At 35.5% G+C, this 23,118-nt stretch overlaps 1 protein-coding gene across 11 annotated transcripts in view; it reads right to left on the reverse strand.

Moving 5' to 3' along the window:
• Positions 1-23,118, reverse strand: part of NEO1 (neogenin 1) — a 242,625-nt gene that overhangs the window by 161,718 nt on the left and 57,789 nt on the right. For all 11 annotated transcript variants that reach the window (XM_060294023.1, XM_060294026.1, XM_060294021.1 and 8 more), the window contains exons 2-4: positions 9,722-10,039; positions 3,773-4,048; positions 660-813 (exon numbers count right to left, since the gene is read on the reverse strand). In XM_060294023.1, coding sequence (XP_060150006.1) covers positions 660-813; positions 3,773-4,048; positions 9,722-10,039 — 748 coding nt within the window. The remainder of the gene's footprint in view (positions 1-659; positions 814-3,772; positions 4,049-9,721; positions 10,040-23,118) is intronic.

A 23,118-nucleotide genomic window follows, 5' to 3' on the forward strand; every position in this document is an offset into this window, starting at 1 on the left:
GGCCAGGGACGTTACTAAACATCCTACAATGCACAAAACGACTTTGTTTTGTAAACAAAACATACCTAACTACCACCACCACCACCACCTCAGTTCTCTTACCAAAATACAACTGAGAAAAGTATCCATTACCTAAGGAAGTAATGAGGGGGGTTGGGAGAGATGACAGGTGGCTGATGTCAACAGAAAAGGCTGGTGTGTAAGATGAAAAATTTGTGATCATACAAGGAAGCTGGTATGATTTTAAAAGGCAAAAACAAAAGAATGAGGAATACATTTTCTTTTATTGTTTAAGTAAAGAAAAAAACTACTATTGACAAAATACATATGAGAGTAAGTGAGACGTCTCAGGTAGTCAGGATCAGAAACTCTTGCAACAATTTAGGGAAGGAGGTCCTAAGGCCTGAATTTAAGTGTACTGCAGCTCAGAAAAAAACAATGGAATAATTATCCCTTAATATCTTAAAAGCATTTTTTTCTTTAAACATCCTAATCATATACAGCAATATAAACATACTTCAAGAATGATAAATGAGCATCATGATATAGTTAAATAAAAATGAAAGATATAATCGTTTTAAAATTAATCAAGAGTCCCAAATAAGATCAGACCAAGTCTCACACTAAGGCTGAAAAGGCTTTTAGGCAGACATTTTTACCTTTCTGTGTCAAGCGCTTCCTCATTTTTCATCCATCTAATGGTTGGAGTAGGAAGTCCTGAAGCAACACATGGTAACACTGCACTCTGACCAATGACTCTGACTAAGGAAGAAGGTTGTTTCAAAAATACCAAGTTTGATGTAACCTCAGGATCTAAAAAAAAAAAAAATTAAACAAAAGACAATAATTAAGAAAGCACTTTACCACTTTAATGATAAAGAATGGCAAATTCCTATTCAGTCTGTGTGGCTTTATACAACAAAATAGTTTAAGCAAAAGTGACAAGAAAATTCCATTTAAATTAGCAAACATTTCTTAATAATTTCCATGTGCAAAACTTTGTGCTAGGCTCTCTGGGGGCCTTAAAGATGTATAAGTTATAGCTCCTGCTTTCAATGTGCTTACTGGTCATCTGAGTGAGATCTGACATGAATCCCCTTCATTTTAAAAGGTAACATAAAGTAAATGCTTCATGAGTGGTACAAATAGAAAAAAGACTGATCAAGCTCAGGACCCTTAGCAGTATCCTCCCCACTCACAGGGATACCATAAGTGGTTTCTTTTCCTTCCCTACACCTGTGTGTTACTTCTGAAAATCTTTGATCTTCATCGCTTTGACTTTCTCACTTAGACTGTCAAACCTTTGATTTTATAATGGTGCAACTAACAGGCTACCACTATACGTGTATTCACTTCATACAGCTGCCCTCTTATGAGCATATGAAAAGGCCATACTCGTGGGGTAGAAGATAGGGTTCTCTACTAGATGGGGGTGCTATTTCTAATGTTAAGTTTTGAGAAAAAAGACTGTTCTCAGGCAAAGAGATGTGACTCTTATCCCCATACTCTTAGAAAAAGATGTTCTATAGCCATGGTAACAACCACCAGAGCTGGCCTTAAACTTATGTAACCAATCGATGACAGTTCTGTAGCTATGGTAACAAGTAAACACTGTCTAATAGTTCAGTACAACTCGCTTCAGCGAACATGCCTTTGAAAGCCAACCAATGAGTTTAACCAATGCCTTTAAAAGTCAGCCATTCAGTGGTGGAATCCCTTGCTTCTAAGGCTGACACTGCTCTCATCTCTGTAACCAACCATAAAACATGCTTCTATTACTGACATCAACCCATCTCAGCCTCCTAACCAACACACCAAGAACAATGTCTTCCCAAAAATTTTATAGGAGATTAGCAGTTTGCATTATTCAAGACGACTATGCTTTACAAGCATAGCTCTCCGTTAAGTAAACAAAACATTCTGTACTTTTTGTTTCAGATATTTCATGGTGGCTCATCCTTTTGACAACAAGAATCTTATTTACTTGAATCTGGTTTTAGGATTTGCTTGACTGCTACCACAGATTTAGAGAAAAAAATATGACCTCTGTCTGCTATCAAATATGCCCTCTGTCACATAAGAGCAAGTCAGGAAGTAGGCAGGAAGACATCGCTATATAGCAATAGTTCTCTTTCACCTTGAACTATTTACCTAGAATTAATCAAATTTTGATCAAAACAAACAAATCTGAACAAATATTTATTGGCTTCTATGTGCCAGTTACCATTCTTGGCAGCAGACAAAATTCCCTGCCCTAGTTGAGCTTACATACTAATAAGGGGGGAGAGACAACAAATAAAAGACATGGTATGTCAGCTGGTGATATGTTCTCAAGTAAAATGAAGGGGGAAGGAGAAAGTGCTGGGGCACAAATGGAAGACTGTTGTTTTAAACAGTGGTCCAAGAAAGCTTCACTGATAAAGTGATATTTGAGCAGAGAGGTAAGACAGTGAGTCAGGCAGAGATATCTGAGGCAAGAGGAGTCCAGGCAGAGAAAACGGCAAGTAGAAAGACCCTAAAGCAAGAGCATGTTTGGAGTGTTCTAAAAACATAAGGTGGCAACAATCACAGAGTGAGAGAGAGAAGGGTATGAGATGTAAGAAGAGAGATGGGGGAGGGAGGTGGCATTAAGGTTATACAAAACCTTACAGGCCAAGGACTTTTAACATTTGCTCTGAGACGGGAAACCATTAGAAGGTTTTACGCAAAGATGTGACATGATCTAATAAACATCTTAAAAGATAACTGTGGCTGCTGAGCTGAGAATACACTGGGATAGGAATGATAAGAGCAAGAACGACGATGACAAAGGAAGAGACTGCATTTTAAAAAATCAGTTCAAGGCCCATTAGGAATACTCTCAAGAGTGGCTACTCATAACATTGGATAACATTGGCCTCCCTTTGCAAGCCAATCCATAGGCTAAAAACATGCCTACAAAATGGTTATATATAAAAACTGTCCAAACAATGTAGGGATGGTCCAACTCAGATTTGAAATGAGAAATATGGAAAGAATCAGGCATGTAGCAGTGCGAACAGAAGCTGAAAGGTCATGAAACACCAAGAGGGTAGAGGGACTATGATGAGCCACAAGTGAGAGGACATCACAAGAAAGCAGAAGTTACAGAGCTGAGAAAAGATGCACAAAACAGATTATGAGGAAAGCCAGTAAGGGCAGAAAGAATGAGAACCCACAAAGAGAAGGAAAGACAGAAAGAGGAGCGTTCATTAAAATGGGGGAGCATCACAAAGATCCAAGAACTCTTGCTCACCAGTGTCTCTAGAGATGCTGTACTAACAGTTACTACTCTGCCCATCCCTTATATGAACCAGCCTGAGTGAGTCTCTGATTCTTATAAGTAAAAAGACTTAACTACAAAAACAACCCTATTACAGGGAGGTAAGAGAACTATAAAAACAACCTTATTACAGGGAGGTAAGAGAACTATAAAAAGTATGCTATTGGGGGAGAGAGCAGAAGATAGAGGTTTGACAAAAGACACAGAGCTAATGTTTCTTTGGCCACGAAGAATGCCACAGATACTGAACATACTTTACTGCTTGGTAAATTTTTACTGACCAACACATTTGCTAAAAATCTGTCTGGTATGTTTTCTTCTTTTGTCTCCCTGTAAGAAACTGAAACTCTTTATGCTGACATTAATATCTCAACCCACACCTGTAACAGTGTTTATTAAAAAAAATTCTAACAGAACAATTTTTATCCATTAATAAACATAAAACCATCAGTGCTGATAATAATCTAATACCTGGAAGAACTTTTAATTCAACTTCATCACTATACTTTGGTGGCCCACCACTTTCAACTATGCAGCGATAGAGTCCCCCATCTCCTTCAGTTGCGTTGCTGATAACTAGTGTTCCACTTGGAAGTTTGGTAAGTCTATCATCCAGAAGAAGAGGCTGTCTGTTCTGTTCCCACCTCACAAATGGGACCAAATCTGCATTAACTTCACAATTCAGAATTGCACTGTTCCCAACATAAACCGAAGAAGGTTCTGGTTGGCTGGAAAATCTTGGAAGACCTAGACAATAAAGAAAACGAGAAAATAAAAAGTAGTTAAATATTACTTTAAAATGTAGTCATAGGAACCAGGAGCAAGTCAGCTGGTGTGGCCACATGTGTAGTGGAACCAGGGTCAAGAAGGTCCATGGGTCAGGATATTGGCTACATACAGGGATACAGATCAAGTAAATAAATGTATTAGGAATAACTGGAGTCAGATTCCTCACAGTTGAAGAAGCAAGGTACAAATATTAAAAGCAAAAGGGTAGAATAAATCCCATGGTATTGCACTAGAACAGAGGTATCAGTGTAAACTTAACAGTTTTATAAAACTATAGATGTATATAGATAGATGTATATCTGGATATAAATGTATATGCGTAAAATATATATACGTTTCATATACAGTTATTACAGATACACACACACGCATACTAACTCTGGCCAGAGAGTCCAGAATCAATGTCACTTCAGTAGCAATGTGTACATACGGTGACCTAATCATGATTTCTAAATACTATTCTCCACTAACGCAGCTTGGAGAAATGGCTGATTCTAGGACTGGAGTAGGGAAAGAACAATATGAGTCTGGAAAATCTTGTGAGAGAAAGTAAGGAAGTATCTAAAGGATAACAGGGACATATCAAAAGGACACAGAAGTCAGATCAAAAGGAGTTTCCTCTGGCTAGATCTGGGATAATGAACATTAATGCAGGAAGAATCAAGAATGGATGCTAAAACTAGTAAGTGAAAGTTGGATGAAGAATAGGATATTTACAGAGTATCAAATTACTTCTTCCCAAAATACTTATTACTAATTAATAAAAGTACAAAGTATTTATTAACTTTAGAGTAAAGAAACATAGTACAGACAATCTTAACCAAGTAATAAAAGTTAACATCACCAGTAATGGAACAAAACACCACATGCTTCCTGATATGATGCACTAATAATACAGCATCACTTCTGTGATATTTCTCCCCAAAATGCAAAATCTAAATCTATTCATGGAGGAAAATTAGAAAATCTGAAATGAGACAAGGATAAACTGAAGAATGGTTTGAGATCGTAAGAATCTAAGGAGAGAACTACTAAGTAAAACTTGTAACCCTGGACCAGAAAGGAAGGGGGATGATGGGGCAAAGTTTCTGCTTTTGTTTTTTCTGCTACTTAGAACATTATTGAGACAACCAATGAAATATGAATTGTATCTATGGATTAAATGATAGAATTTTATTAAGGTTAATTTCCTAATATTGATGGATGTTTACTTAGGAAGAGGTCCTTGTTTTTAGGAAATACACACAGAAGTATTTAGGTTGGGGTAACATCTGCAACTTACTCTTAATGGTTAAGAAAAAATTTTATGTGGGTATGTGCATATTAGATGATAAGCAGATGTGGTAAAATGTTAACAATCGGGTAATCTGATTGAAGAATATATGAGATTTCTTCGTTTCATTCTTATGACAATTCCACAAATTTAAAATTATTTCAAAATAGAATATTAACCAAAAAAATGTAGTCATAAATACTTTGTAGACGCCACAGAACGTAATGGTTAAGAGCAGATATACAAGGATCCACTGCTCCACATCCTCATTTGGTACTGGCGTACTTTTTGACTTTTAGCCACTCTAACAGGTGTGAAATGGTACCCCATTGTGGTTTTAATTTGCATTTTCCTAATGATTAATGATTTTGAGCATCTTTACATGTGATATCAGCTACACCTACATTTTCTCTTATTAAATGTCTGTTCAAGTCTTTTGCCCATTAAAAATAGGGTTGGGGCTTCCCTGGTGGTGCAGTGGTTGAGAGTCCACCTGCCGATGCAGGGGACACAGGTTCATGACCCCGGTCTGGGAAGATCCCACATGCTGCGGAGCGGCTGGGCCTGTGAGCCATGGCCACTGAGCCTGCGCATCTGGAGCCTGTGATCCGCAACAGGAGAGGCCACAACAGTGAGAGGCCTGCGTACCGCATTAAAAAAAAAAAAAAAAGTGGTGTTTTTCTTTTTATTGTTGGTTTGTAGTAGTTATTAAAAATATATTGCAACCATGAGTTCTTTTTTAAGCATATACTGTGAATATTTTCCCCAATCTGTGGGCTGACTATTTATTTCTAAAGGTGCCTTAGATGAGCAGAACCTCTTCTTATAATAAAATCTAAATTATCTTTTTTTTCTTAAAAAAAAAAAAGAGCAGATATACAGAAAAAACTAGTGGTTAACGTGGGGGAAAGTGGGGTGGGGACACATGGGAGGGGGAGTGGAAGGTACAAACTATTGGGTATAAGATAGGCTCAATGATGTATTGCACAACATGAAGAATATAGCCAATAATTTTATAATAACTGTAAATGGCAAGTAACCTTTAAAAATTGTATAAAAATAAAAAAAAATTTTTAAGTGACTCTGATATGCTCAGAACACAACAAAATGTTTCTTCAAAGACTAGCAAACATTAAATAATGAGAAACATAATTCCAGGTTTTCTAGTTCTATGATAGTCAATTAGTCTATATGGAAATGACACACAGGTTGTCTAGCTCTGCTACAAATTTTTTCTTATTTTTTATTTCAAGGGGATTTTTGAAGGAAAGAAATAAAGATAAAATTAACCAAATATCTACTTTTCAGAAATTGGAAAATTAGAAGCAAGAATTAACAAAGATAAACAGAAACTAATAAAGTAGAGGAAAAAAGGAATCAAATAAAACCAAGAACTAGTTCTATTTTTAAAAAGTCAAAATATTCTCCCTCCTGTGCTCTCATGAAAATGAGTAATTTTTTAAAATATAAACCCACAACAACATATGGGAAGTTGGCAGACAAGAGATTTCAAAAAGTTTCTGGATAGGGAAAGCAGATGGAGGAACTAGTAACTGACATATCGAGGCAGAAAACGCTGCAGCTTCTTTTGCTCACGAGTAGGAGGCCAGTTTGTCCTGCTGTCTTTGGAGAATTGCAGGAGAAAAGAGAGAGAGTGGGAGTGAGGCATGGGATTGACAAGAAGGGATTAACAGTGTGTGTATTTAGACTACCCAGTTACCCCACCTTTGGGCACAAAACACCCACAGCCAGGGGACTGCCCAGGTAGTAAAAGAAAAATTTCTGCTGTGGAGATATGAGACAGCCCAGAGAAGAAGACCTGTCACATTTAATTCTATGAGCTATCTACTTAGTGTGCTTTCAAAAATTCCCCTTCTTGTTTGACTTAGCCAGAGTCAGTTTCTATTGCTTGCAAACAAAGAACTCTAACCAATAGTTTTTCAGAATGGCAATTTAGCAGGAGCGTATTTTTTTTTGGCAGCATTTTTTTAAAAATAGTTTTACTGAGGTACAATTTATATGATAAAGGCTACCATTTAAAGTGCACAATTCAATGGTCTTTAGTATATGCAGAGTTGTGCAACCATCACTATCATCTAATTTTAGAACATTTTCACCATCCCCCAAAGAAACTTTGTATTCACTTGCAGTCATTCCCGTTCCTTGTACTCACCCCTTTCCCACCCTCTTCATGCCCTCATTCCCCCCATCTCCAGTCGTATTCTATTCTACAGAAATAAAGATTTGCAAAAGTTTGTTCACTATACTACTGTCTATAAGATCAAACAATTTTTATCCATTAACTATTCATCAAAAAGGGAATTTTTAGATAAATCACAATATATACAAATACAATGGATACTATGCAACTATTAAGAAGAACTTCTACTCATGTCTTAGCTTAGATATTATTTCCTCCTGATACCCAGGCCAAGAGCAGGTTAAACAAATCTCCTACAGAATGTTGTTTGCAGCAAAAGAACTTGGGTTTTGTATTAAAATTGCCTATTTACTTAGATATTAGGTCAAAAATGTTTCCTAAAGGATATGAAAGCTAAAAGGAATGATGAACAAACCTAGCAGAGGAGAAGAAAGAGAAGAAAAGGTGGAGGACAGGATTAATAGGCAGTGAGGAAGCCGTGAACAAAGGTCAGAGGCAGAGGATGAAAGGAAGTGAAAACATTCAGTACTGCCAGAGCCTAAAATGAGGTGAGGGTGCTGATGGTGGTAGGGGGCACGGACAGAAGCAGAACGGAGTGTTAGGAATGAAGCTGGAGAAGTGGAGGTCACCTCACGAAAGAACTCAACAGGCCTGTTAAAGAGTTTAGACATTAACTTGCTGTTGTTTACTGGAGAGCCACTGAAGGGTGAGAAAGAGTGCTCTGACCACACAGTGGAGACTGGGTTGGAGGAGGGAAAAAATGAGGTGGCAGACAGTTACAAGGTTGTGATGAGGGATGACCAGGAGTAGCCTCAGGAAGGAGCATGTGGATCAAGTACAGAGGAATTAGGAAGCAGAATTCACTCGATTTGGTGATTGGACGTGGGGGACAGCTGAGAGGAAGGAGTTAAGATTAAAAGCCCAGCTTAAAATGTGAATGATAAACAAAGGCCGACCTAAGTGACATTATAGGGGCAGTCAGTCATAATGCTAACTTATTTATCAACATTTTGGAGAAAGTATGGCAAAAAGATTTTTGAAAGAAAGAGAAGAAAGAAAAAAGAGAAAAGGCAAACTGTCAAAAGGCCTGATTCTTTTCTCCTTTTATTTTTCCATCCTCAATCTGTGATTATGAAATAATTACAGTGGCTGTACATCACACTCAAATTCAACTTTTGAGTATTTGGCTGCAAAGAGAAAAAGAGCCATCACACTCTGAATGAACAAGCAAATACAACCTGTAGTGAGTAGGAGGTGGGGAGCCATGATCCAAGAGTGGGAACAAGATGGGAAACTACTGTCTCAGTCATATTCTTTGTTCACATGTTAGCATTTCACCAAGGTGAGAATAAATATAAGACTTAAAGATAAAACAATTTTTGTACAATCTGACCCTTAACAGAAACTTACTTCATCTGGTTCTCAAGTGTAAAAACACTGATCTGAGGACTATAATATCTACTGCAAACAGTATGATCTCTTTAGGAACCATAGCTTATCTTTCTAGATCTTTAATTGTTCTTACACTTTCCAACATTTTTCAAACAGGAATGCGCTAAAAGAGAGTGAATTTTTCTCTTTACAACCTTCTGCTCTTTATATATATACATATATATCCTACAGATTTTTGTTTTTAATTTTTAGTTTTTGGTGGGCCTTCTCTAGTTGCGGTGAGTGTGGGCCACTCTTCATTGCGGTGAGCGGGCTCCCCACTACGGTGGCCTCTCCCGTTTCAGAGCACGGTATCCTACAGATTTTTAAATAATCCAATTAAATGTCATTTCCTTGGTTAAGGCATAAAGAACCAAGACTGACTATACTACAAGTTTTACAAAATCATGCTAAATGGTTATGTGGGTAGGATAAAAGTTCACAATCAAAGTGACAATTTTCCTGCACAACTTCTTTTGCCATTTCCAAGTTAAAAAGATAAAAAGACCTGGCTCAGTACTTCTGATAGCAACTTTAAGCCATCTAAACCATTAGAAAGTGGAAAAGTGCTATAGTTTAATCCCTACAGCACTGATCAAGTCCTAGCATAATCCTATACACCTGGTATATGCTCAATAGATACTTGTTAAATGAGTGTATTTGCTGTAACCAGTTTAATGAAAACTCTACGACAATACTGCTTTCATCAAGATTTACCCTTTATAAAAAATTTGAAAATACAAATAAATTACTCAACAAAACTTACCTGCTACTGTGAGCTTGGCTGTTCTGCTGACAATAGTTCCAAGACTCTCAACAGTGGCCACACACTGATAATAACCTTCATCAGGTTTATTGTGTTTGGAATGCACCACATTGCTAATAAATAAAGATCCATCTGGGAGAAGCTGGCGTCGATCGTCTGACACTAAGTTTAAAAAAGTTCCATCTTTTTTCCATTCAATTTTTGGAGAAGGCTCAGAATATGCTGAACAGTTTAGTATACCAGAAGAGCCTCTAATTGAGAGGGTATCCACTGGTTCCACCAAAAAATAAAATGGAGTGAATGTCCGAATGCTGGATCCTGCAAAAATAATAAAGAAAAAGAACAAAGTTAAGCAAAACTTTCCTCTACTACTGCTGTAAGAAAATATAACATGTCCAAAAATTATTCTTAAGTGGTTCCCCCTTAGGTATGATACACAAATACAGTCATTTCACTATGAATATCTAATAAATAAAATCTACTTTTTATTAGAAAATCAAAATTTGACCCATTTAGAAGAACATTAGGAAAAAAGACCCTGCTAGCAGAGATAATCCAACCTTGTTAGATGATATGAGTATCTAGTAAAAGTTTTATTTCAAACCCTACAATGGGATTTAAAAATATTTAAAATTACGGTATTCAAAGTGAAATTTTCTACAGAATGTAAAGGAGGTAGAAAACTGAAATGATTCTTTGTTAATACAGTATCTCTTCTATGTTTACCAGCTGTATTTCTTTCATAAATTCACTATACACACCCTTTGTCCATTTTTCTAGTGGATTATTCATCCTATTGACTAAAAGCAATTTTTGGACATAGCTATCAAGTTTTGTAAATGTTCTTTTTTCTACTTTGATATTATGATTTTTTTGTTATAAGAAAATATATTTTAACTACATAAAAGTAAATCTGTTACATTTAAAAAGGTTTTCTTTATCGCAAGAATATTTTTTAAAATTCAGCTTTGTTTTGTGCTAGTACTTTTGTGGTTTCATGTTCTATATTTAATCTTCATCTAGAATTCATTTTGATGTAAAGACCACTGGAGGGATCAGGTTAATTTTTCTAAGTCTTCAGCCAGTTCTTTGAACATGGAAAAAACATAATTTAAAGAAAACATTTGCTATAAACCCTATATTCTCAGCCAGAGAAAGCTTTCCAACTTAGTTTTACCTCTTTTTTTCACGAGAACTACTGATCAACTCCTTTGTGAACAACTCGAGTTGGAATCAGATTTCTTCATATGAACAAATGAAACCAAGACTTTTTCAAATATACATCTACACAGCCCTTTATTTATAGGTTATTTACATTATGAATTTAAGTATGACACTAATTCTTTATTACCTAATAAAAGAATAGTTATAAATAAATATGAAACACACTGGCAGAGGAAAGGAAATAATATTCACTTGGTTTAACATTTTCCAACACTTACAACGATAAATAAATTCCAATTAGACTAAGCACCCTTTCCCAAACACCACGAGGGGTTTCAATCCCCATATGATGAATATGAAACTGATTCTTCAAGTCCTAAAACTCTTGAAAGTGAGCTTTAGGAAATTTTCAGAAGTAACCTACAGTAATTTGCTTCTTATTACGATAAAAATTTTTATACTGCATTAATTTACTGGAACTATAGTAAAATAAATCAAAATATAAACTTCAGGGCAGTAAAAAATGGTTAAATAAGAAAAATTACCTTTATACCTTTTCTGTATAACTATTAAGTCTTCATTACACCACCCAAATTTAAACTCAGAGATATATTAGATTGGCAGTTAAATTATGCAAATTAACAATTTAAAATAGTCATTAACTATATTAATAAATAAAATTAATTTAAAAATTTGGACAAAGTCTTTGCCATTTGACAAAAAATACAAAAAAATTACACCAATATAAATATTTTACAGTTTAATGTTCTATCTTGGTTTTGATTTTATTTCATTTAAAAAGCCTATGTCGGGCTTCCCTGGTGGCGCAGTGGTTGAGAGTCCGCCTGCCGATGCAGGAGACGCGGGTTCGTGCCCCGGTCCGGGGGGATCCCACATGCCGCGGAGCGGCTGGGCCCGTGAGCTGTGGCCGCTGAGCCTGCACGTCCGGAGCCTGTGCTCCGCAACGGGAGAGGCCACGGCAGTGGGAGGCCCGCGTACCGCAAAAAAAAAAAAAAAAGCCTATGTCATATCAACCAAGTTGAACAAAAGAGTATATGTGTTCAAAAAATTAAGAAAAAATTATACTCATGAAAGTTTACAAATGCCTTTGAAAAATCAAGGCACTTCAAAATTTTACCAAAAAATATCCATCCATTCAGTATACTTAGAATATAGCATTGCTTAAATATTTACATTTATCATCTTTTATTTTATTCTCTCAGCAGGGGGTGACCTAAGATATTCTTCCTTCACTTAAAATCTCTCAAAGGCTTGCCACTACTTTTTATTAAAAAAAAATCTAAATAAACTCCTTAACTGGCTTGCCGCATCACTCTGTGATTGGCCTCTGCCTCCTCTCCAGGCCCCTCCCCTTGAATCGCTCTTCCTTCATCCGGTAAAGCATGCTGCACTCCTGTCAGTCTCATACAACATCTGCCCTCTTCACACAAGCTATTCTCACCGGCACCCCTCTCCAATTAACTAGTCTTCCCTCAAGCTCAGCTTAAATATCACTTTCTCAGAAAAGCTATCTGTCCCTAAAGCCCAGGCAAGATTAGTTTGCCCTGTTACAAGCAGGCATGGCATACAGTAATCTACCCACATAGCACTTCAAATGTATTAATCTTTAAATGTTTGTAATAACTTGTTAAGGCAGAGAGAGTCGCAAATTTTCTTGGTTCCTGGTACCCTTATTTGTTCAGTAATTTTTTTCATGAATTCCTTAGGCTAAAAGAAATACCTAAGAGTTCTGGTTGTTAGGTTCAAATGAATGAATAAATACTTGTGTCTTAACAAGTTAGTACCCGTTTGAAAAAATAATACACATAAATTGAAAAATATTTTAATTTCATCTTTCAGTAATCACAATTACTTATGGGATGTGTGCACCCATGGGCTTTGCACAACTTCTCAAACATTTAAATCCCATTGGATATTGCCATCCTCATTTCCTGTTCCACACATTTCTGCATGATACTTGCTTTTTATCACAGTGACCACCAAAAACCCAACTTCAGGAAGATATCGCAGCATCAAGATGAAAGCAGCACAATTAAATGTTGAACTGTGAACTACCTTGACCTAGAAGTTTACATGGTGTCTAACAGATATGTTTCCCTAAAAAGTCTGAAATATTCCTGTAAGTTCACTGAGGTGCTGTGGGGTATCTCAGGGTACAGTTTGGGAACTGCAGGGTTACGATCTATCTTTCTCCAGTGTTTTTATTCACCATATTCTCAGTGCCCACCTAGCACAGTGGATGGTATCAATCTTTAGATTATACAACCAGATAACTTCTAAAAACTTCCACTGCTTAAAGTATTAATGAGACCACAGGTTCCATTCCAATACTAGGCAATTAGTATCACTCGCTTGCACAATAAAAGTTACTAACAAGCAGGGTTTTCGTTAATTTTGATGAGCTTTTAAAAAAAATTATATAGAAGAGCAAAGAAAACCAAGAAGAGTCAAAATAATTTAGAAGAACAAAGTAAAGTAACTGCACTCATCAGTTACCAATATTTATAAAGCTACAGTAATTAAGCCACTATGTTCTGAAACAGGGTAAAACAGAGCCACGTAACAAGCTACAGAGCCCCAGAATACAGCTATATATATTTGGAAACTTAATATGCAGTAGAGATGGCATTTTGGGAAAAGGATGAATTACTCAACAAATGTTACTAGGGCAACTAGTTATCCACAGAGGAGAAAACTGGGACATCTACTCACAACATATAATAATAGACACGTGTTTCTGTGTATCAGGCACTGTTCTAAACATTATTTACATAGTAACCACACAATCTTCACTACTACCTTATGAGATAGGTACTATTATTATTTCCATTTTAAAGAAGGAAACTGAAGCACAGAAATGTTAATTAACTTGTCCAAGGTCACACAGGTATATAGTAAGTGACAGAACCAGAGTGTGTGATCTTAACCACACTACACCACCACTCATATACATATAGAAAAATACATTCCAGACTTATGAAAAAATTAAGTCATAAAAGTTTTAGGAAAATACAGAGAGAGAGTACCCTGGAGTTAGGCAACCTTCTAAATCAAAATAGGAAACCTTAAAGCTAGAAAAGATAGATTTGCTTTACTTCACTGTGTTTAAATTAAAAAACAAAACAAAACCAAAAAACTCTTGTATGGCAAAATACCATAACAAAGCAAAAGAGACCAGATTGGAAGAAAATATATCACATATAACAGATAAAAAATTTAAAAGGTCACACCACTCAACAGAAAAATGGGTGAAACTGTGTTTCAATAAAACTTTATTTACAAAAACAGCAGGATGGATTTGATCTATTGGCTGTAGTTTACTGATTCCTGCCTTAGAATATTTAGCAAGCAAAAAACGAGTAAGCTACGTTTCAATTGATCTGAAATGAGTTCTGTGAAAAATGAACAATGCAGGCATATGCATATGATTGTAGGAGCACTGAGAAACATAGGAAAGTATACACCAGGTTGTTACGACCTGTCACTGGGAGGGGAAAGATGAGAGGGGACTGGTGGGGGATGGGGGGACAGGGAGGGAGGATAAAAATCCCCAAGCACAAGTAAAACAATTTTGTGATAAAAATCAGCTTGTATGTAATCCACTGATAAATATTATAAACATGTATGTGGTAGATATGGGTGTATGTTTACACTTGTGCGAATACCTAAAGGGATAGGCTTAACTAGTCACCAAAATGGGGATCATCTCAGTGTGGTGAGATTTCAGTTGCTTTTTAACTATTTCTTTCATCTTTGGTATTGTCTGAATATTTTACATTAAAAATAGTATTGTTTCTTTAAGCAGAAATAAAGCTATTTTCATCTTTATATTTAGTGTACATAGGAGGGGACAATATGAAAAGTCTGGGGTATATTCATATACTTAGATTGAATGATTGTCAAAATACATATATTTGTTAAATAAAAAACATTCAAGTTTTAAAATGTGTATAAGATGACCCCACTTACATTAAACTATATGTACACAGGTATATATATATGTATGTGTGTGTGTGTATGCATATAATTAAATGTAAATATAGAGGGAAAAGTCTGGAAGAAAAGTCAACAGAGTTTTCTCCTGGGGAGAGTAGCAGGATTGAGCTGCTGATGGAGAGTGTACAGGGAGAAAGCTTTTTACTCCATGGATTTCTGTATTATTCACTTTTTAAAATATGAACAATTGCTTATGCATTCTTCTTGTCATCTTTTTATTCTATGATAAAAAATTTTTTGTTGTTGGTGGTGATTAATCCTTTGTTGAGGACAGAGGGTTTATTTTTCAAAAGATCCATCACCATTGTCTTTAACCACTTTTCCTTTGTCACAGTAGAAGAGTTATCAGACACTCATTCCCTGGCTGACTTTGTATAAAAACTGTCCTATACTTCTCACCAGGGTCCTGATTCCCTATCCACTTAAGTTTGCTTAATTTTAGTTTACTACAACCAGAGTCACTGTACAAATTATTCTGCAATAGGCTTAATGATTCTATCTGATCTCTTCTACGTTCTCAGTTCTCTGCAAATTTCTCACTTCTTAATGGAATAGCTCTCACTTCTTGATAGACTATTCCTCACTTTTTGATAGAATATTTCACACTTCTTGGAAGAATTCCATCTTGTGAAAGGAAAATATCCACAGGGAACTCATTTCAGTTGGAATCCCCCCACCCCCAAATATCAACAAATCATAACACTCACTGCACACTTTAATTATGTGGCCAATAATTATTCTAAATTTTACTGTACCCAGAGTAAAAAAAAAAAAAAAAAAAAAACAACAAAACACCACACAGTATGTAAATACTAGCAGAAATAAAATGATATCTAGCTGTCTTATTGCCCAAAGAGGTTCAAAGTCATTGACAGTAGCAGAAATACAGAACAGAAGGGTAACCAAACATTTTTAAATACCTACAAATATAAGCATTCTGTAGAATGTTATTCATCCTAGGAAAATTATCCCTTCACTATAAGCTAAGAGACTAATGTTGAAGGACTTCATATTTCTTTTACTCCTTAACATTACTTTTGATCATCCCAACCCATCCAGTCAGTCTCTAAATCCTATATTTCATCCTTCCTGAGCTCTTGGTGTCCACTATCTCCATATAGCTCAGGCTCTCTTGCTTCTAGTTCTCAATTTATAATTAAAACATTTAAAAATTAGAAAGTTCAAATAATTCAACATTCTAAGGGCTCAACCAAATACATTCATGTTATCTATTAAGAAGAACAAACAACACTTTAGAGTTAAATGTTTTCTACCCCGTTTTGCTATACAGCAATCATTGCTCCCCTCTCTGCCTCACACAGCTAATTCCTCCTCACACAGCTAATTCCGCTAAACTGAACTACCGAGCATGCAAAACTCCTTTCCTGGGGATTTCAAGTAAGATAAGTGGTTAGCAGTTAATATTATATGGATGATTTTAACTGTGTGACAAACACATATGTTTTGAAAAACTTTTATGGTACAGATATACCATAAAAACAGCAAATGTGAACTTCTAATCAAAGCAGGGTCAGAAATTCTTTTTCAAGATCATAATATCCTAATCGGTAACATTTGATTGTTCTAATTTACAGCATCTACCTTCCCCACCACTCCTCAAAATGAAATTATGTGAATTTATTCAATAAACATTTATTATAGTAAGAGTGCTTTCCTTTTCTTCAATTTTCAGCCTTCCTCCTCTTGCCCTCCCCCCGCAAAAACAGCCATAGTGGAAAAAAACTTTGGTAAAATGCAGTCAGGCAGACATGGTTTCGAATCCTAACTCTGCTATGCTAGTTAATTTCTCTCTGTATCCAAAATTTTCTCCCCTATAAAATAGGAAAAATAATAGCTTCCTTTTAAGGAAATTTCTGTGAAGACATGTGTAAAAGCACCCACCTCATTACTTGGTCCTCAATAAACCGTAACTATTCATAGTTCAAAAGCTTACAATATTTCCCCCCAAATTGCTAAAATCTAGGACCTCAGTGTTCACCAGTCACATTTTAGAAATTGTTATGCATAAAATATGGACCTTATTTTTTTACTTTTAGTCACATTTTGACAATTATGTATAAAATAATGTGAAGTGATCTTAAAACTCAAGTGTGGTCATCTTTCTTCTCTGCCTAATCTTTCAACAGCTTCCTATTACAGCTAATATAAAATCCAAATTCATTACCACAGCATTCAGAAGGGCTACAGGATCTGGTTCCTGCCTCTCTACAGCCTAATCTTACATCACACTCCTTCTAACTCAATAAACTCTGGCCACATAATTCAATTTCTTGAACAAGCAGTTTTCTTTCCCATGCTGAAGTCTTTGCATTTGCTCTCCCTCTGCGTGAACACTAGCTCCACACCACTCTACTGTCACAGGGCTAGCTTTTTCTCTTCCTTCACGTTTCAACCCAACTGTCACTTCTACAGAGGCCTTCTCTGACAACTCTCTCTGAAAAAGTCTTTTATCCTGCCCAACATGTGCTCTTCTCAGCATTTAACTTTGTTTTTAAGGGCCTATCTTCCCAACTAGAAGGCGAGACTACAAAAGAGTATTAAAGTGACCCCTCGTTTGTCACTGCTACTTGCTATTTGTACCTTGGTTTGTTCTTGTGTTTTGTTTGTTTGTATCCTTTTCAGAATCCTACAGGTTTGAAGGGTGGGTGGGCCAAGATGGAATTCAGTATTAGTGATTCTGAGTGACTTTGCATAACATCAAATCTCCACTGTTTTTTAAGATCAGCTTCATTCTCAAAAATTTTATATTCAGATGATTTCAAATCTGTCCTTTGTAAAAATGTTTTAGTATCACTTTTTAAAGTGTCATAAATAAATAATATTAATACCTTACCATTTCCATGTGATCAGCAAGAAGACTAGGTACAATCTGATAACCTACAAACAGTACCACTCATGTTATGAACAGTTAACTGAAAATTCTCTAATTCTTAGAAAAAGTATGTTAATAATAGTTAACATGCCAACAATATTAGCAATACTTATATTACACATCAAAATAGAGGGAAAATCTGAATTGGTCAGTTTTCATTCTGCTAGATGAGAAAAATATAAGAATTTTTATATTAACTATATAGAACTTCTATTAACTATATAAACCTTCATGTTTAGATAGTTATCTAAACATTTTATAAGCAATTTTTTGTTATTTGTGGCCAGAAGACTGTCCTAAGAGTAATACATCTCACTCAGTACTTGATGGGTCTTCTGAATTTCTGAAACAAGAGTTTTTTTCAGTTCCATTTTTGCATATTATACTGAAGAAAATATAAGCTCAATGATAATATAATGTGAATATTAACCTGGAGGTGAATCCAAAGATCTGAATGGTGACAGTTTTACACTGTAATTCAATACTTCTTTGATTGTTATGGTTCACACTTTTCTACCATGAGCAGTACGTTACTAGCGTTCTGACTACAAAATGTTTTATCACAATAAATTGTCAAGTTTTTTTAAAACAGGGTATCTCCTTTGTAAAACTTCTTTAAATACTTCCTTTCCAATCACCTACAGTTAATCTGACCTAATACAAAAATGGAGAGTAATCTAATTTGAAACACATTCTAAATAACTCTGAACTGGATACAACTATACTCATGAATATTCAATACCACCTCTACTCCATATGCTAACGCTTTATCTCACTGCTACAATTATATAGGCTTTTGTAATACAGAGGCATTTGTGGGTTTTACAAAGAGAAAGGCAACAACAACCCAGTTTACTGTGGCTGTCAATATTTTGTGGGTTTTTTAAAAAGTCATAACAATAAATTTTTTACTAACTCATTGCCATTTGCAGAGTTTTGGGGTTTTCCCATTCATTTCACCAAATTATAGTAACCAGAGGAGTGAACACTTGAAACCAAAACTGTCCTGGAAAATCTAGTTCATCTTATTCGTTTATAAAGTCACCACAGAAGAGGTAAAGCAGGAGACTGAGGGCAAGAAACAGCCTGATACAAAACAGAAGTCAAGGGATCCAAGAACTAGTCCTAACTCTAACAAAATACAAGGATACTTCTAAGACAAAATAGTAATTATGGGACCAAGTCCTAAAGTAATTATGGGACCAAGTCTAAAGGTACTATAATAATCCTTAATATTTACTGCACAGTTACCATGTGCCAGGCATTATTCTAGTGCTTTACCTATATTAATTCTTTCAATCCTCCAAAACTAGTGGTAGTAATTATTATTATCCCCATTTACAATGAGAAAACTAAGCCACAAAGAGAATAAATAATGTCCAAAGTCATGAAGCTACCAATGAAGAAGGTGAGATTCGAACCAAGTTAGTTTGGCTTCCCTGTGCCCAAGATCATAACCACTAAACCAATATCCAAATGGATATTGGAACTATCCTATAGAGTAGCCACTTCGTGACGTGGCTATTGAGAATTTGAAATGTGACTATCTAAATTAAGATTTCATAAAATACAAACCAAACTTAGAAGACTTAGTATGCACACACACAAAGAATGCAAAATATCTCATTAATAATTTTTATACTGATTACATGTTTAAATATTTTGGATATATTTAAATAGAATATTTAAAAATTAATTTCACTTGTTTCTTTTAAATTTTCTAATGTGGTACATGGAAAAATTTTAATTATGTGGCTTACACTCTATTTCTATTGGTCAGCACTGCAATGGACTATGCTACTCTTCATTAATATGCTTTGAAGCAAACAAGCAAGTTCTTTCTAAAAAAAAAAAAGCTGCATTGTTTCTGCAAAGAGTAAAAGACTATGAATCATGACAGTAGATATGAGGGATCAAAGCAAAGCTCTTTCTGGCTGTCAAATATAAATAACCGGTCTACCATATCTAAACAGTAAAAATTAAAGAATTTTAAGCAACTACCAGCACCCTCTCTTCGACACTTACTCAGAAATGCCTATTTAGAAATGAAACATTTTGGAAACTTTTAATTAAAAATTGTGGTAATAATCAATTCATTATTGATGAATGCTCAAACTATTGGATGAAGGTTTCTGAAAAAAGGATAGTCACACAATTTCAGAGTGTCATCCACAAATTACTGATTATCTATAAAGAGGAAATGTACCTTCATAATGAACAGATCTGGTGGTCATCACCTTAACTAAGGGATCAAATTCAGTATTACCAGTAGTGAGACAGCCTGACATCATATACTCCCTGACGGCATGCAGTAAGAAGCACTGTAATATTTATGCTAGAAGTGTTGAACCTCAATCTAAGCATGAAGGAATAATACACAAATTCAGAATGTGAGACATTCTACAGGACAAATTCCCTGGACTCTTCAAAAAGGAGTCAATGTCATGAAAAACAAAGGCAAGAGAATTATTCTAGATGAAAAGTGACTGAAGAGACAAAAACAAATGCAATGAAATAAGTGGACTTTTATTGAGTCCCGGGCTTCAAAAAGCATGTAGGGAATATTTGGGTGAATTAAAATTTTTAGTATATTAGATAATACTCAGTTTAATTTTCTTAGATGTGATTAATGGTACTGTTACGTAGGAAAATGTCCTTACTCCTAGATGCTTTTGCAATATAAAAACATTAAGAGCAAAACACTCAACTGGGTTGTTCATTGTCTAGGCAATTACAATATATCAGAAACTATGCAACATGAAGCATATACTCTTAGGCATAAGGTCTCAAGAAAATTCAAACAGGTAGAATTAATTCTATAACCCAGAAGAGTTATAATTTATAAAAAAAATAATCTCTTTGACCTAAATGATATGGTAGACACTTGTTTGGTTCTTTAGTTTTTTCCACTGATCCTTTAAGCTACCCCACATCATTCTAATAAATTTCTTTTTTGCTGAAGTTAGTTAAAATTTGTAATGCTTGGAATAAAAAATCTTAATTGATACTCTGGGTATACAAGATTTTAAAATAAATTTAATATCACTTTTTCATATAATTAAAGAGTTAGAAATTAATAAAGTGACAGCATTTTAAGAAAAGTGTTCCAAATATTATGTCAATTTCAGTTTAACTTAACCTACTGACTATCAAATCTATATTTTGGCTATTTAAAGAGAAATATTTCTAATTTTAGGATCTAGATCTTGACCTTTATAAAAAACAATGCACATACAATATCCTCTCTTAATAATAACATAATTTATTATTTTTCTATTTTTGAAGTTTACTTCTCACTGCTATTTCTAAAGTGACCTCTAATAACCTTTGATACTGCAGCTTTGTTCAGGGAAATTAGATAAAATAAAACTAAGACTAGGCAGAGTAAAAGTTCCTGAATAATAAGCTAATTACCACAGATCACTAGGTCCAAAAGGGTTATTATATTTTTAGAGAGCAGAGTTTCAAGAGCTTAAATTAATAACAATGACATCAAAGATTTCTGGACTTCAAGGGCTCTTTAAAATAATAATTTATAAAATAATTCTTTCAAACGTATTACTAAGGATCTACTATGAATAAGAATAAAAAATTCTTCTATTGTTGTTTATTGTTTCTCGCTCCATCCTTAAGCTATTCCCAACCCCACAATCCAACGTAAGCTTGATGAGAGCAGAAACCTTGCCAGGCATTTACAGTAAGTGCTCAATGAATGTTTGTTGAATGAATGAAAGACAATAAACACCTAAGTTACAATATTAGACACTAGTACCCACCCTCAGACTGCTTACAGTGAAGACACACAATGATATAATCACAGCTCACACAAATACAACCACAGAACAACATGGTAGGAGCCACGACAGGGTATGTATAATAAGCTGCACAGAGAGAGGCAAACTCGCCTAGAGAGTCAGGGAAGACATACATGCAAAATGTGATTATTAATGTGATATCTGAGAGGAGGAGCCAGCCAGTGAAGAGCAGAATGTGCCCAGTCAAAGGAAAAGCAGGTACAAAAGCCTAGAAACAAGATGATAGTGGAAGAGGCAAAGCACTCAAAGAAATTCAGAACTGGGTGGACAGGGACCAGGTCATGAGGATTTTTATATGCTAAGTTAAGAAGTTAAGAAGTTTGGCAAGGGCTTTAAGATAAGAAGTGAAGATCACATTTACTTATTAAAAGGGTCACTTTGCTGCAAAATGAAGATTAATTTAAAGAGAACAAGACTGGAGATAAGGAAAACAGGAAACCACTGCAGTGATCTCAGTTAAAACCTGATGAAATCCTATTTAGACAAGTAGCTAGAGTGACTAAGAGAAATGGGCAGATTTAATGAATTTTTAGAGTCAAAGCAATAAGCTTTGGAGACTGATTAAATGTGGAAGTGAGGTAAGTATGGAGTTAAGCGCGATGGAGGAGTCCAAGACGACTGACAAGTTTCTGGCCAGAACAATGGCTAAACTGAAGTGCCATCACTGAGGAAAAGGACACAGTAGGTGGATCACGGTGTCTGTCACAGAGATGGAGAGTTTAAGGACATACAAGCTTGGAATTCAGGATGGAAATTCATGTTGAAACTGAGGTTACAAGAGAAAATGAGATAGACTAAGAAATGTAAAATGTGAAGAAAGCAGAGGGCCAGTTTTCTGCAGAATACCAACATTTAAGGCAGAGAAAAAGCCTGCAAAAGTCACAGAGGTCAGAGGGTAAGAGAACATGTCACCCCAGGAGCCAAAGGAATATTTCAAGGAGGAGGATGAACTGCTGAGAGTAAAATACAGACGGACACTCATTCACTGGATACATTTTGAGAAGGTCATCGATGACCTAGGCAAGAACAGATTTAGTATAGTTAGCAAAGACAGATGCCAGACTACAATGCACTCAGGAACAAGACGGAAAAATGAAGAAACACAGCCTGTAAAATGTAGAACAGCACTTGTCAAATGTTAGTGTATAGACCAATCACCTTGTTATATTCTGTTAAAATTCAAGTTATCATTCAGTAGTTTTAGGGTGGGGATTTCTACATAACAAGTGTCCAGGTGGTGCAGATTCTGCCATTTCACCAAACAACACGTTTGACAAACAAGGGTATCAAGACCACTTTCAAAATGTTTGGCTATAAAAGGTAGAGGAGAGACAGGGTGGTAAATAAAGAAAATCTGACCTTGGTCTTCTTTTATATTCTTTGTTACAGAGGAGAGACTTGAGCATGTTGAAAGATAGAACCAGTAGAGGGTAAAGTAGAATATTCAGACAAGAAGAGGGTAAGATTAGGATCCAAAGTAACAGGGACTAGACTTACCCTCCTGCCTT

This window comes from Globicephala melas, chromosome 2 (genome assembly GCF_963455315.2).
Source record: "Globicephala melas chromosome 2, mGloMel1.2, whole genome shotgun sequence".
NCBI lineage: Eukaryota > Metazoa > Chordata > Mammalia > Artiodactyla > Delphinidae > Globicephala > Globicephala melas.